Below are 16,033 nucleotides of genomic sequence, written 5' to 3'. Positions count from 1 at the left end.
CCACGCTCACTCCTTTCTGGGTTTTAGGACTCGCTCCTGTGGCCCTCTTTACAGAGCATGAATCAGTCATTATAAATTCATATTTTAAAAACACAACACTAGGGGTGGGAATCACCACATGCCCCCACGATATGATACTTAAGTCACGATACGATAGTATTGTGATATTAGTGTCGCGATATATTGAGTACTGCAATATATTGCGATTGATTACCTTTTTCCCCCACTGCAAATTATATTCCCAAAGGACAACTTTGTCAACAACATCCGTTTGATCTAAGATACAGTTTCCAGTCTGTTCATCTCACTGCCCAACACTGTCATAAAAACCTGTCACAAGTTGTCCATGCAGCTGACAATTTATATCATACAATATTGCCATACTTGGTATTCCTGCAATACGATATATTGCCACAGAAAATATCGCAATACTATGCTGTATCGAACCCCCCCCCCCCCTAATCAGCACTCTATCCTAAACTTCCTCCCCAGCAGGAAGTGTGTTGGTGAGAGACAGGAAGCTGGCTCACCGCTCTCTGCCAGCTGACGCGTGTCCAGAGCTCCTCCGCTCAGAGTGCGGTACAGACTGCAGCTCTCTGCACCTGCACAGCACAGAAACACCACAGTCACGCTCCAAACACACATCATTAAAGAGTAACTGCACACCAAAAACACCTTTGTCCAGCTGAAAACCAATGGGCATTTAGTAGTGTTTGTTGGTGGATTCAGGTCCAGATCCTGCCATTCGAGTGCAAAGTTATTTGAATTCTAACATAATTATGTTGTTATAAATATGCATAGTGAGTGACTGCCCTCTACTGGTTGAAACTCCCACCTTTGCTCTCTATGGCTTCCATCAGTCTGTGGAGGAGGGGGGGCGTCGTCTCTGGGGGGCCGAACTGGTCCGGGAGGTCCGGCAACACATAGCCTGGACACACGCACGCACACACACACACACACACGCACGCACGCGCGCGCACACACACACGCACACAACACACACACACACGCGCACACACAACACACACACGCGCACACACACAAACACAACACACACACACACGCGCACACACAACACACACACACACACACACACACACACACACACACAAAATTGTTTTCTTTAAATGTCTGTACTTTTGCCTTTACAAGACATCTTAACTTGTGCTTTCATGCTGCTGAGAAAATGTCCATAAGACACAAAGCAAACTCAAACACAGCGTGTTTGTGAACTGCATTCGTGTTAACTTTCCACTGCGTGACGTGTTATTGTCTCTCACATTGGTATTTCCTGCATTTCTTAGTTTAGTTTCTTTGATATTGTTGTTTTTCCGTTTGGTTTGTGAAGCGTTTTGTAGCCACGGTTTTGAACGGTGAGACAGAAATGACTCACAGTTTACTCGCTCACATTCTAGCTGACCACACTTTCATTTGAACTCTTTGTCTCTCAGAGTTGATGATGTTTATTTCTGGCTGGTTTAGCAGCAGGCCATGCATTCATATCAGAAAGCCTAAACCGCACACCAGCTAAACCCCACACCTATAACAGGGCTGAAGATCTTAAACCCAACAGCCAAACGAAAATTACAAAATGAAATGCAAGGACTTTCAAGCACTTTTTCAAGCACTATTTGTCTATTTTTTTCCCCCATTTTCAAGGACTTCACACAAATCAAATAATTGACAAAAGGGGCATCACATTTGCATTATATTACATTTTACATTACGTGTACCCAAACAGTTATATCATTTTTAAATAGTTATGTTTCTGTATAAATCATTACAATAATATGCTCCTGTGAGGTGGGGATGCGTTTTGCTGCTGCTGGGCGGGGATGCAAAACTCGGCATAACACCTGGACAGCGGACTGAAATCTCCCCTGCCTTAAGGCACGCGCAAACAGGTGCGCAAGTAGGGGATATCACCTGTACCAAGATAGGGCCCAAGTCAAGACTTTAGAAACCTTTTCAAGTCATCAAAGTACAAGTCAGAGTCAAGTCTCAAGTCACCAGAACCCAAGTCTCAAGTCACCAGAACCCAAGTCTCAAGTCCCAAGTTACCAGAACCCAAGTCTCAAGTCACCAGAACCCAAGTCTCAAGTCACCAGAACCCAAGTCTCAAGTCCCAAGTCACCAGAACCCAAGTCTCAAGTCACCAGAACCCAAGTCTCAAGTCACCAGAACCCAAGTCTCAAGTCCCAAGTTACCAGAACCCAAGTCTCAAGTCACCAGAACCCAAGTCTCAAGTCCCAAGTCACCAGAACCCAAGTCTCAAGTCACCAGAACCCAAGTCTCAAGTCCCAAGTTACCAGAACCCAAGTCTCAAGTCTTCTGTTCATGGATCAAACCAAGTCTAAAGTCCAGGTCACGTGAAGTAAAGAGCGGCATGACTTTCACATCCACTCTAATGTAATCACATAAAAGTAACAATCAAGTTTAGGCCGATTCACTCTGGAATTGGGTCTAGTGAAATGACGGGAAGCAGAATCTGGTTTCTGAAGAACACCTCACAGATAACGTCAAGACACACCGCCTGTGTGCGGTGAAGGCTTAGTGTTGTGACGCACGCACGCGCACACACACACACACACACACACACACACACACACACACACACACACACACACACACACACACACACACACACACACACACACACACACACACACACACACACACACACTCTTCCTTCCTGTGTTCTCTGGTAAGGCTGGTGGTGGAAGGAGATCAGAAGTCGGATCTGTTCAGTCAGCAACCACAACCCTTAAGTACCAGCTGTGTGTCAGTTAAGTGTATTTTCTATGGACATCAAAGAGCATGAGAGATGTGACACACATGTCAGAAGCACAGTGTTTAGTGTTTATCATTTGCACCACCTGTCCACAGGCACATGAAAATACACCCCAAAATACTAGGGATGCACCGATTGCCATTTTCTTGGCCGATTCCGATTTCCGATTTTTGAATAGTCTGACTTGCCGATACCGATTTTTGCCGATTCCGATTTTTTTTTCTAAAAACAACAATTGACAGCTTACACAAACGTTTTTGTAACTTTGTTTAAAAATTAAGATTCATAGAACAATTCTTACATCTAATGGGGATCCAAATAAACAAATAAACAATTCTTATCATTTGCATGAAGTAGGACCTTCTCACTCAAACACTCAAAATAAAAGTGTTCCAGGTTAGGCTACTGGACAGAGCTTTTTTGTGCAAATACAATGAATACAAAAATTAAATTAAATCCAATAGCCTATATCCCACAGCTATCATGCATTTACTTTTCCAAAAGAAAACAGGTGCAACAGAACATCAAAATGATCCATGGACAAGGAGTTTATAGACTGGCTCCAGACCAGTCCTCTTGAGTAGAGGGGAAATGAGTTTATGAGTTACAGTAACGATCTTCAGTCTGAATATCAGGCGGAGTTTACACACAGTCCGAAGTTTGGTATGCGTATTTTTATCTGCCATCCGAAAAAATATTGTCACGCACAGAAAACGTTGCACACTTGTGAGTCCGATGCATTTTTATTATTATGTCCGTCGTTCTCATGTCGTTCTATTTGCATTACGAAACAAATAGTCTCTCCTGTATCCACGTCACGTTACAACATGACTTGACAGGCTGAGGCAGCAGCGCTGATGTGGAATGGAAAAGCAGGTCGGGGAATGGTTATCATACTGGACACAATGCTCGCGTTCACCTCGCCAAGTCGGCTGTGCACTGTGGCCGGGTGCAGCAGCACTGCTTCCCGGGGAGAGAGAGCAGAGAGAGAGGGGCCAGTGAGGTGAAGCGAGCCGCTCTGACTGGACTCCAGCCGAGCGGGACTCGGCCGCATCTCTGTCTCCACGGCTTATTTTCGACTTGCATGTGTGACAAACTGCGAGCTTTGTCTACTTCACTGACGGTGAAAAAAATCCACAACGAGGAAGGTATGCTGGCGTGTGTGGTGTGGTGGCTGGGTGCCTGTCTCGGTGCTTTGGGGTGCGCGCACGTCATGTGAAAATCGGCTCACAGAATCGGCTATTTAGAGTGACCGGAACAGATCACCGATCGAGGCCGATCACGTGAAAATCGGCCATTTCCGGTCACGTGCCGATCGATCGGTGCATCCCTACAAAATACACACCCAAAAATAAATACATCATCAAATATAAAACACACAAGTACATACACAAATACATACATTGATAAGGATGTAGGCACAAACACAGACATAGATACACAGAGTAGCACCAGAGGTCTACAGGGGTATTAGTTGTGAGTAGGGATGTTCATCAGTTATCGAAAACCGATAATTGATCGTTAAGGAATGGAATCGATCATGTGGAATTCTTATCGATTTTGTAAAAAAAAAAAAAAAAAAAAAAATTGCGGACTAGGTTTGGGTGGAATTCGTTCCTCCTCGCCCCACTCCATTGCACAGCCGACTAACGTGAGGTGGAGCTTCATATAGTCTCTAGTTTTCTGGCTGGGCACGGGCCTTTGTGCCAACAAAACTGTTTTAAACATGGGGAATTCACACCGGCATGCGCCGGGGACAGCAGTGTGTTGGAGAGGAGACACATTGAAATAAAGAGTTCATTGAGGAGAACACGTTGTCTTTCATATTTTCTGCCATAGGCATTCATTTTGTAAAAAAAAAGAAAAAAAAAAAAGTATTATTAATATGTAAAGAGTTCATTGAGGAGAACACGTTGTCTTTCATATTTTCTGCCATAGGCATTCATTTTGTAAAAAAAAAGAAAAAAAAAAAAGTATTATTAATATGATCAATAATCGATAATTGATCGTTAATTTTCCCCGATTTTCGATTATGGAAATTTTTCAAAATGAACATCCCTAGTTGTGAGAACAATGTTGTTTCTCTTTTAACCATGACTTAAAAGCCCTGTTAAAGTCGAGCTGAACCCAAAAATGACTTTTCTTTTCTTTTAGTTCAAATACCTGGGTATGCAGTGCACCTATTTAATAATGTATGCAAAAAACATCATAACAATCTAATTTCTTTAGTTTTTCACACTTTTTCACATCAAAAGTTCATTTTTCAAGATTTCATTGATAACAGTAATGTACAGTTTGCTGACGTCACCTAGTACTATCAAATTTCTACCCCATTTCAACCAATCATATCACGACATGCAGCTGTCAATCAAATCTTCATTTCAGGATAGTTTTCTCTTCCAAATGAAGTCGAAAATGGCGCCTAGTGCCTGTCATCTGGCAGAATTCCTATCCCATAAACTAACTACTAACTTGGCCAATTGTTAGGAAAACATGAACAAAAAACAAAAACTATAATCTCTAAGAATGCAAAGAAATGTAACTGGCTCGTTAAAACGCGCATTCCAGGGATATCGTATTTACAGCAGCGATAATGGCGCGCGCATCCGAGAGCTTGGTTGTCAGGGGTCGCACTTCAGAGATTCCAGGCCGACATGCTGCACTCTCCGCTCTGCAACACGAAGGCAGCTGGCTGCCTGCGGCTCGCTGAGCTGCACTTCTCCCGTCAAAAGGCTCTTCCCGAGGGGAGCGCCACAACACACTGAATCCCACTCGATTTGGAGGCGGAACACGCCAGGAGTGGCCAAAGCCCAATCCAGTCCCCAGAATTGTCAAATAAAATCTCAACCTGTCTTCTTAAACAAACTATGTTTTCAGTCTGAAACGGACTCATATGCACGTGACAAACGGGTTCAGCTCGACTTTAAAAACATTAAAATCGTGTTGTGTTTTCAGCTCAGTAGGTAGACAGTTCCAGTTTTGCTCCTTTAACAGAGAAAACTGGTCTACTGGTGTCTCACAATGTCATCATTAAAAGAGGAAGGAGCGTGACCACGTAGCAGACATTTAAAAATAAGCTTTGGGTTCAAGTAGCTTATAAAGCTTTCAAAGCTGAGCATGTTGTGTTTCCCCCAAGATGTGACAATGGTGCCACCTCATTGTTGTTGTTTTTGTCCATGATTTGTATCGTCTGATGATATAGAGATACGATGGGTTTTATAGTTGTTTGTGAGGCTTGTTGTGACCAGGTGGTGATGCAGTGTGATAGGTGTGAAAATATCACAGCATGCATGTAAACTTTGAGTGTCAGACACTTTCTGATGAGTTTAAAGTAGGGGTGCACCGATCACGTTTTTTGCCACCGATCACCGATTGCCGATCGCCTATGGGAAATACCTGCCCAACCGATCATCGACCGATCACCGATTACCGATCACCGATCACCGATATATAAACTCCTCAAAGAAAGTTTGGAAACGTTATTTTGGGTCGATTATTTCTCCCCTTTAATAATACCAATTGGCATTGTATTTTATATCGTTGGAAAGCCTGATTAGTGATAGGGCTTTAATAAAAAAAAAAAAAAAAAAGAAGACACTTGGTGTTTGCAGTGAAACAAACAGCTCGTACACAAAGCTTTGACAGGCCCTCAGTCACACAATATAAACTGTGGATTAGACACGTTGAACGTCACACAATATAAACTGTGGATTAGACACGTTGAACGTCACGCAATATAAACTGTGGATTAGACACGTTGAAGCGAATCAACTAAAGCGGCTTCCTGAGCGCTCCTGTAGAGCTGCGTTCACACCCGCCACGTTCAGATCTGTTGACTCTGCTGTGTTTCCTCCGTCACTTCAGTTGGTTTGGGCAGGTGAGAACAATGACCTTTGACCTACAGTCCTCTAACCTGATCACGGAGGTGGAAGCCAGATGCCCTGATAAGACGGGCCTCAAGTCTGTTGGACTCGTTGCTATGGAAACATTCCAAAGCAACAATCTAGTGACAACAAGAACTACCATCATGTACACTTTCTCTCTTTGGTGGTTTTTCGGCCATTTTTCGTAGCCTAGATATTTGGCCTGACACTGCACAGCTTTTATCATGACACTGCACAGCTTTTATCATGACACACTGCACAGCTTTTATCATGACACTGCACAGCTTTTATCATGACACTGCACAGCTTTTATCATGACACTGCACAGCTTTTATCATGACACACTGCACAGCTTTTATCATGACACACTACACAGCTTTTATCATGACACACTACACAGCTTTTATCATGACACTGCACAGCTTTTATCATGACACTGCACAGCTTTTATCATGACACTGCACAGCTTTTATCATGACACACTACACAGCTTTTATCATGACACTGCACAGCTTTTATCATGACACTGCACAGCTTTTATCATGACACACTACACAGCTTTTATCATGACACACTGCACAGCTTTTATCATGACACTGCACAGCTTTTATCATGACACACTACACAGCTTTTATCATGACACTGCACAGCTTTTATCATGACACTGCACAGCTTTTATCATGACACACTGCACAGCTTTTATCATGACACTGCACAGCTGTTATCATGACACACTGCACAGCTTTTATCATGACACTGCACAGCTTTTATCATGACACTGCACAGCTTTTATCATGACACACTGCACAGCTTTTATCATGACACTGCACAGCTTTTATCATGACACTGCACAGCTTTTATCATGACACTGCACAGCTTTTATCATGACACTGCACAGCTTTTATCATGACACTGCACAGCTTTTATCATGACACACTGCACAGCTTTTATCATGACACTGCACAGCTTTTATCATGACACTGCACAGCTTTTATCATGACACACTGCACAGTTTTTATCATGACACTGCACAGCTTTTATCATGACACTGCACAGCTTTTATCATGACACACTGCACAGCTTTTATCATGACACTGCACAGTTTTTATCATGACACTGCACAGCTTTTATCATGACACACTGCACAGTTTTTATCATGACACTGCACAGCTTTTATCATGACACTGCACAGTTTTTATCATGACACTGCACAGCTTTTATCATGACACACTGCACAGTTTTTATCATGACACACTGCACAGTTTTTATCATGACACTGCACAGCTTTTATCATGACACTGCACAGTTTTTATCATGACACTGCACAGTTTTTATCATGACACTGCACAGTTTTTATCATGACACTGCACAGCTTTTATCATGACACTGCACAGTTTTTATCATGACACTGCACAGTTTTTATCATGACACTGCACAGTTTTTATCATGACACTGCACAGTTTTTATCATGACACTGCACAGCTTTTATCATGACACTGCACAGTTTTTATCATGACACTGCACAGTTTTTATCATGACACTGCACAGCTTTTATCATGACACTGCACAGCTTTTATCATGACACTGCACAGCTTTTATCATGACACTGCACAGCTTTTATCATGACACTGCACAGCTTTTATCATGACACACTGCACAGCTTTTATCATGACACTGCACAGCTTTTATCATGACACTGCACAGCTTTTATCATGACACACTGCACAGTTTTTATCATGACACTGCACAGCTTTTATCATGACACTGCACAGCTTTTATCATGACACACTGCACAGCTTTTATCATGACACTGCACAGCTTTTATCATGACACTGCACAGCTTTTATCATGACACACTGCACAGTTTTTATCATGACACTGCACAGCTTTTATCATGACACTGCACAGCTTTTATCATGACACACTGCACAGCTTTTATCATGACACCGCACAGTTTTTATCATGACACTGCACAGCTTTTATCATGACACACTGCACAGTTTTTATCATGACACTGCACAGCTTTTATCATGACACTGCACAGTTTTTATCATGACACTGCACAGCTTTTATCATGACACACTGCACAGCTTTTATCATGACACACTGCACAGTTTTTATCATGACACTGCACAGCTTTTATCATGACACTGCACAGTTTTTATCATGACACTGCACAGTTTTTATCATGACACTGCACAGTTTTTATCATGACACTGCACAGCTTTTATCATGACACTGCACAGTTTTTATCATGACACTGCACAGTTTTTATCATGACACTGCACAGTTTTTATCATGACACTGCACAGTTTTTATCATGACACTGCACAGCTTTTATCATGACACTGCACAGTTTTTATCATGACACTGCACAGTTTTTATCATGACACTGCACAGCTTTTATCATGACACTGCACAGCTTTTATCATGACACACTGCACAGCTTTTATCATGACACTGCACAGTTTTTATCATGACACTGCACAGCTTTTATCATGACACACTGCACAGTTTTTATCATGACACTGCACAGTTTTTATCATGACACTGCACAGTTTTTATCATGACACTGCACAGTTTTTATCATGACACTGCACAGTTTTTATCATGACACTGCACAGCTTTTATCATGACACTGCACAGTTTTTATCATGACACTGCAGTTTTTATCATGACACTGCACAGTTTTTATCATGACACTGCACAGCTTTTATCATGACACACTGCACAGCTTTTATCATGACACACTGCACAGTTTTTATCATGACACTGCACAGCTTTTATCATGACACACTGCACAGTTTTTATCATGACACTGCACAGTTTTTATCATGACACTGCACAGTTTTTATCATGACACTGCACAGTTTTTATCATGACACTGCACAGTTTTTATCATGACACTGCACAGCTTTTATCATGACACTGCACAGTTTTTATCATGACACTGCACAGTTTTTATCATGACACTGCACAGTTTTTATCATGACACTGCACAGCTTTTATCATGACACACTGCACAGCTTTTATCATGACACACTGCACAGCTTTTATCATGACACTGCACAGTTTTTATCATGACACTGCACAGCTTTTATCATGACACTGCACAGCTTTTATCATGACACTGCACAGCTTTTATCATGACACACTGCACAGCTTTTATCATGACACTGCACAGCTTTTATCATGACACTGCACAGCTTTTACCATGACACACTGCACAGCTTTTATCATGACACTGCACAGCTTTTATCATGACACACTGCACAGCTTTTATCATGACACTGCACAGCTTTTATCATGACACTGCACAGCTTTTATCATGACACACTGCACAGCTTTTATCATGACACTGCACAGCTTTTATCATGACACTGCACAGCTTTTATCATGACACTGCACAGTTTTTATCATGACACACTGCACAGCTTTTATCATGACACTGCACAGCTTTTATCATGACACTGCACAGCTCATGACACTGCACAGTTTTTATCATGACACACTGCACAGCTTTTATCATGACACTGCACAGCTTTTATCATGACACTGCACAGCTTTTATCATGACACTGCACAGTTTTTATCATGACACACTGCACAGCTTTTATCATGACACTGCACAGTTTTTATCATGACACTGCACAGCTTTTATCATGACACTGCACAGCTTTTATCATGACACTGCACAGTTTTTATCATGACACACTGCACAGCTTTTATCATGACACTGCACAGCTTTTATCATGACACTGCACAGCTTTTATCATGACACTGCACAGCTTTTATCATGACACTGCACAGCTTTTATCATGACACTGCACAGCTTTTATCATGACACTGCACAGCTTTTATCATGACACTGCACAGCTTTTATCATGACACTGCACAGCTTTTATCATGACACACTGCACAGCTTTTATCATGACACTGCACAGCTGTTATCATGACACACTGCACAGCTTTTATCATGACACTGCACAGCTTTTATCATGACACTGCACAGCTTTTATCATGACACTGCACAGCTGTTATCATGACACTGCACAGCTTTTATCATGACACTGCACAGCTGTTATCATGACACTGCACAGCTTTTATCATGACACTGCACAGCTTTTATCATGACACTGCACAGCTTTTATCATGACACTGCACAGCTTTTATCATGACACTGCACAGCTTTTATCATGACACTGCACAGCTTTTATCATGACACTGCACAGCTTTTATCATGACACTGCACAGCTTTTATCATGACACTGCACAGCTTTTATCATGACACTGCACAGCTTTTATCATGACACTGCACAGCTTTTATCATGACACACTGCACAGCTTTTATCATGACACTGCACACCTTTTATCATGACACTGCACAGCTTTTATCATGACACTGCACAGCTTTTATCATGACACTGCACAGCTTTTATCATGACACTGCACAGCTTTTATCATGACACTGCACAGCTTTTATCATGACACACTGCACAGCTTTTATCATGACACACTGCACAGCTTTTATCATGACACTGCACAGCTTTTATCATGACACTGCACAGCTTTTATCATGACACACTGCACAGCTTTTATCATGACACTGCACAGCTTTTATCATGACACTGCACAGCTTTTATCATGACACACTGCACAGCTTTTATCATGACACTGCACAGCTTTTATCATGACACACTGCACAGCTTTTATCATGACACTGCACAGCTTTTATCATGACACACTGCACAACTTTTATCATGACACTGCACAGCTTTTATCATGACACTGCACAGTTTTTATCGTGACACACTACACAGCTTTTATCATGACACTGCACAGCTTTTATCATGACACTGCACAGCTTTTATCATGACACTGCACAGCTTTTATCATGACACACTGCACAGCTTTTATCATGACACACTACACAGCTTTTATCATGACACTGCACAGCTTTTATCATGACACTGCACAGCTTTTATCATGACACACTACACAGCTTTTATCATGACACTGCACAGCTTTTATCATGACACTGCACAGCTTTTATCATGACACACTGCACAGCTTTTATCATGACACTGCACAGCTTTTATCATGACACTGCACAGCTTTTATCAGCTACCATCAGGCCTGTATGGCCTGGACTTCTACACAGCTCTGTGTCTTATTTCTAGCCCACATGATTCAAGAAAAATAAATAAAACAGTGCAAGTGCTCCAGGTGAGCTTTCTTTTATTGCACCGCTGCAATAAACTGTTTTATTTCTTTTCCCAGTGTTTTCCTCTAGATCTGCACCTGCCTGATTCAGCTGCTGGGACGTGCGTGTTTTTAACTTTTTCCACATGATTCAAGGAGCATTTGAATAAAGTCATTGTTTTACACATTCATAATAAGTTTTGTTCGGCAATTGGAAAAACTACAATGTCATGTCCGTATGTGTTATGCTTTATTTCTTCTTCTTTTTTTCTACTAATATTTTTTTCCAGATTTTTTTATCCCCCATTAGTGCTAATTTTAATTTATTTATCCTGGTTGCTGCTCCACCCTCTGACGATCTGGGGAGAACCGAAACTGGCTCCATGCTTCCTCCGAGACATGGGCAGTTAGCCAACGGTTAGCCCACCCGGGCAGGCGGGCACTCGAGGACATGCGGACGGGCACGCACTCCTTCAGCGCTCACAGCGTCCCAGGTGGGAATCAAACCCAGGACCTTCTAGCTGTGAGGCGACAGCGCTTATCACTGCACCACCATGCCCCCCGTTACTCTTTATTTTTAAGTAACATTGTTTCAAGTATGTATACAGCGTTGTCTGATGCTACAGACTGCACAAAATATAACATTTAAAGCTCAGCCGCACAGTCAACGTGTTTGATTGGAGCCAACGAGTCAGACGGATAACGTTAGCCTTCCTTACTTAGCCTCTTAGCAGCTAGCAAACTGCTGTGAGTGACTGTGTAGCCTGTGTGTTTAAGAGTGAACCTACTGGTGCCCCCACGACCGCCAGCAACCGTGACATGGGTGTGTTAAAAAAATATGAATTAAATTAATATCATAAGCGTGTTTATGATTAGTCGACAAATGACTTGAACTAACGACCACTAGTGGAGCAGGAAAATCTGTGGTCGGGGGCAGCCCTACCTGGTTGGCTTGTGATTGGTCAGTTTGAACCTGAACGAGCCAAATAGAGAAATACAACACTAAGCTGCAGCCTGACTGTGTCAGGGTGGTTTAAATTCTCTTTCAGCAACAACACAAGTCTTTGGGAAAATCTGAATTGTTCTATTTTTTTGTATGAAAACAGTCAAATTTAAAGATATGAAATATTTCCATATTATATTTGTATTGGCCTTTAAAACCTCTCACACTCAGGGGTCATCTGTTCTCACTCACCTTCTGACTCCGAGTCGGCCCTCGCCGAAGCCGCCGAGGGCGGTCTGGGTGGGCGGGGCTTGGGAGTGGGCGGGGACATCCTCTTCCTGCCGACAAACTCCACGTACGTTCCCGGGAAGTCGCCTTTCTCCTGTCACCAGACACATTACACACATTATTATATTCACTTATCGGACAGAGAGCTGCGACATTATAGCGACAATAATACTGTATCAACAATTAATTTGATGGATACTGTGATCATGATTATTGATCAAGATCATTCGTCTGATATGGGGAACGACATCGTTCTGCTGCACTCTTTGCATAATATACAGTGGGACCACATGACATGTTTCAAGTACAGCTGCAACCATAAATTGATTATTCGATCAACAGAAAATTAATCACCAACTATTCTTATAATCGATTCATTGTTGAGACAGGGTATATGCACTCATGCAGGAATCCTGAAGTTAAATTCAACATCTTTGAAGACTTTTTCAAGACCTCTCAACGCCACTTTCTGTCACACCAGCAACAGACGTGTAAATCACAAGTTTCATCACGATACAATATTATATAGATTATTTGGACAACGATACGAGATTTGCTGATTTCACAAAGTCTGCCACGATACGATTTCCATTCAATTCAGGGGTCTGCGATCGATATGAGACGATATGCTCTTTTAACACAATCAGCACAACAGCTACACAATGTAATACCTCTCGATTGCAATTAAGACTTTTTAAGGGCCTTAATTTTCCCTAAATCGATTTTCAAGACTCCGCGGATACCCTGTGAGACTAATAAAAACAAATCTTGTTTCGTCTTCTTAAATGTGAATATTTTCTCGTTTCTTTAGTCTTCTGTGACAGTAAACTGATTCTCTTCAGGTTGTGGACTGTTGATCAGGAAGGACAAAAGAAGACATTTGAGGACGTCATCTTGGGCTTTGGGGAAAACGTGATTGACATTTTGTGACATTTTATAGACTCAACAACTAATCGATTAGTCTGGAAAATAATCGACAGATTAATCGATAATGAAAATATTAAATTAGTTCTATGATTATTGGAAAGGCTTTATTTTCCAGGTCCACAATTTACTAATAATTTCCTAGAAAGGACCTGATCATTTATGGGTTTTCCTGGAAAGCAGCATGGAGTGACGCAGCAGCTCCGCTCTGGATGCCTATGGGATCATGATTAATATGTCATTTGATCACATAGACACTCAACAATTGAGCCAAGAAAGCCGGATGCTGTTTGACATACTTAAAGTGGAACTGAACCCGTTCGTCACGTGCATAATGAGTCCGTTTCAGACTGAAAACATAGTTTGTCTAAGATGACAGGTTGAGAGGCGGGTTAAACGAGCCGTTTCAAATGTTCATTACCATTAAAACCGTGGTACCGTGATTACCGTGGTACCGTGCTTTGAAAAACATGGTAAGTACTGTCCATCATCAACCAAAGTTGGCAACCGTCTCCCAGATGCAAACGTGCAGCCTTGGAGAAACAATTTCAGTGGGTGTATCAATCCTTTTTGGGTCTGAGTTTTCAATATAAAACGTTGTAAAATGATTTCAGTGAGTCTCTCAGTACTTTTTGAACATTTTCAGCAATTCTTTACGAATACCATGATAGTACGACAACCGTGACCATTTTGGGCACGATAAGCGTGATGTGAAATTATCATCCCGTTACATCTCTAATCATGACATACATCGCTGTCTCGGACGCATTCGTCACCGTCGCGTTGTTGCAATATGTTTACTCACACCACAATGTTCCCAAAATAAATCCCTGTTGTCGGGTGACAGCCTCGTATCTCCGGCCTCGTTTTCATCTTTCCTCCACCTACAGAGCAGCATGTGATCCTTTAATCAAATGAATTTGAAAGATGAAAATGAGCTGAATTGGAGTTGGGGTTTATACATTCCTGCTTGGGATTGTCGCGGCGGCACCGCAGAGCCCTACGGCGAAGCTACGGCCACATTTCAACCAGGGGTGCACAGATCGATCGGCACGCAATCGATTTTGACCTCAAATATGCGATCGGCTGATTGCCGATATTTCTTTATATAATTTTTTTTTAATAAAAAAAAGCCCTACCACTAATCAGGCTTTCCAACGATATAAAATACAATACCAATTGGTATTATTAAAGGGGAGAAATAACCGACCGAAATAAAGATTAAAAACTTTTTTTGAGGAGTTTATATATCGGTGATCGGTAATCGGTGATCGGTCGATGATCGGTTGGGCAGGTATTTCCCATAGGCGATCGGCAATCGGTGGAAAAAAACGTGATCGGTGCACCCCTAATTTCAACAGAGACCTGATTCGCCGCGTTAACCCGGCGCTCACTCACCTGCGTGGTCTCGTTGAAGCCGGGCAGCCAGCCGATCTCTGAAGGCCTCTCCTCGGCTCCTCCGGAGAAGCCGAGGGCGAGCAGGGCTCCTCTGCTGACCAGCAGCATGTCTCCCACATGCAGGCTGATGTCCTCCTCCCTCTCCTTCTTGTAGTCGTACAGCGCGCGGTACTGAAAGCCCTCTGAGCTCATGCTGATGTGTTCAGATGGCTTATGGCCACAAAAACAGGGGTTTGAATTGAGAAAAATAAGAGTTTAGTCTTTGCCTGAGATTGCAGCGGGGATACACTGTGGAGAACCTGCACTGACTGAGCTGTGGGTCTCCCCGGTCTCCATGTCGGCTAGCGTGGGGTCATCCGTCCAGGAGGGGGCGCAGCCTGCCCGTCGCCGCCTCTCCGTTCATGAACAGCAGTCTGAGCAGAGGCAGAGGCATCTGGGCCAGCAGGGGGCGATCCACCTGCAACACCACAGCGGACGAAACGTTAACTATCAGGGCCCGGAGGGGACGATGTGGCAGAGAGACAGCAGACCAGAAACAAGACTGGACTCTCATACTCTGATATTTAAGCTTCTCAATATGGAGGTTATGATTTCATGTCACTTT

General features: G+C 42.5%; 1 protein-coding gene across 2 annotated transcripts in view; it reads right to left on the bottom strand.

Moving 5' to 3' along the window:
• LOC310784069 (phosphatidylinositol 3-kinase regulatory subunit alpha-like) overlaps positions 1–16,033 on the bottom strand; it is a 61,515-nt gene that overhangs the window by 43,554 nt on the left and 1,928 nt on the right. Inside the window, exons 2-5 of one of the 2 annotated variants that reach the window (XM_083645045.1) lie at positions 15,430–15,886; positions 13,072–13,201; positions 836–928; positions 531–602 (exon numbers count right to left, since the gene is read on the bottom strand). In XM_083645045.1, coding sequence (XP_083501171.1) covers positions 531–602; positions 836–928; positions 13,072–13,201; positions 15,430–15,621 — 487 coding nt within the window. In that variant the 5' untranslated portion in view covers positions 15,622–15,886. Of the gene's footprint in view, positions 1–530; positions 603–835; positions 929–13,071; positions 13,202–14,836; positions 14,899–15,429; positions 15,887–16,033 lie in introns of those variants that run through there. The other variant, XM_083645046.1, reaches the window with a different exon arrangement.

The sequence above is a fragment of the Poromitra crassiceps genome (genome assembly GCF_964638095.1).
Source record: "Poromitra crassiceps genome assembly, chromosome: 10".
NCBI classification, from domain to species: domain Eukaryota; kingdom Metazoa; phylum Chordata; class Actinopteri; order Beryciformes; family Melamphaidae; genus Poromitra; species Poromitra crassiceps.
Note: the sequence above shows the minus strand (reverse complement) of the source record. Positions and strands in the feature narration are given on the sequence as shown.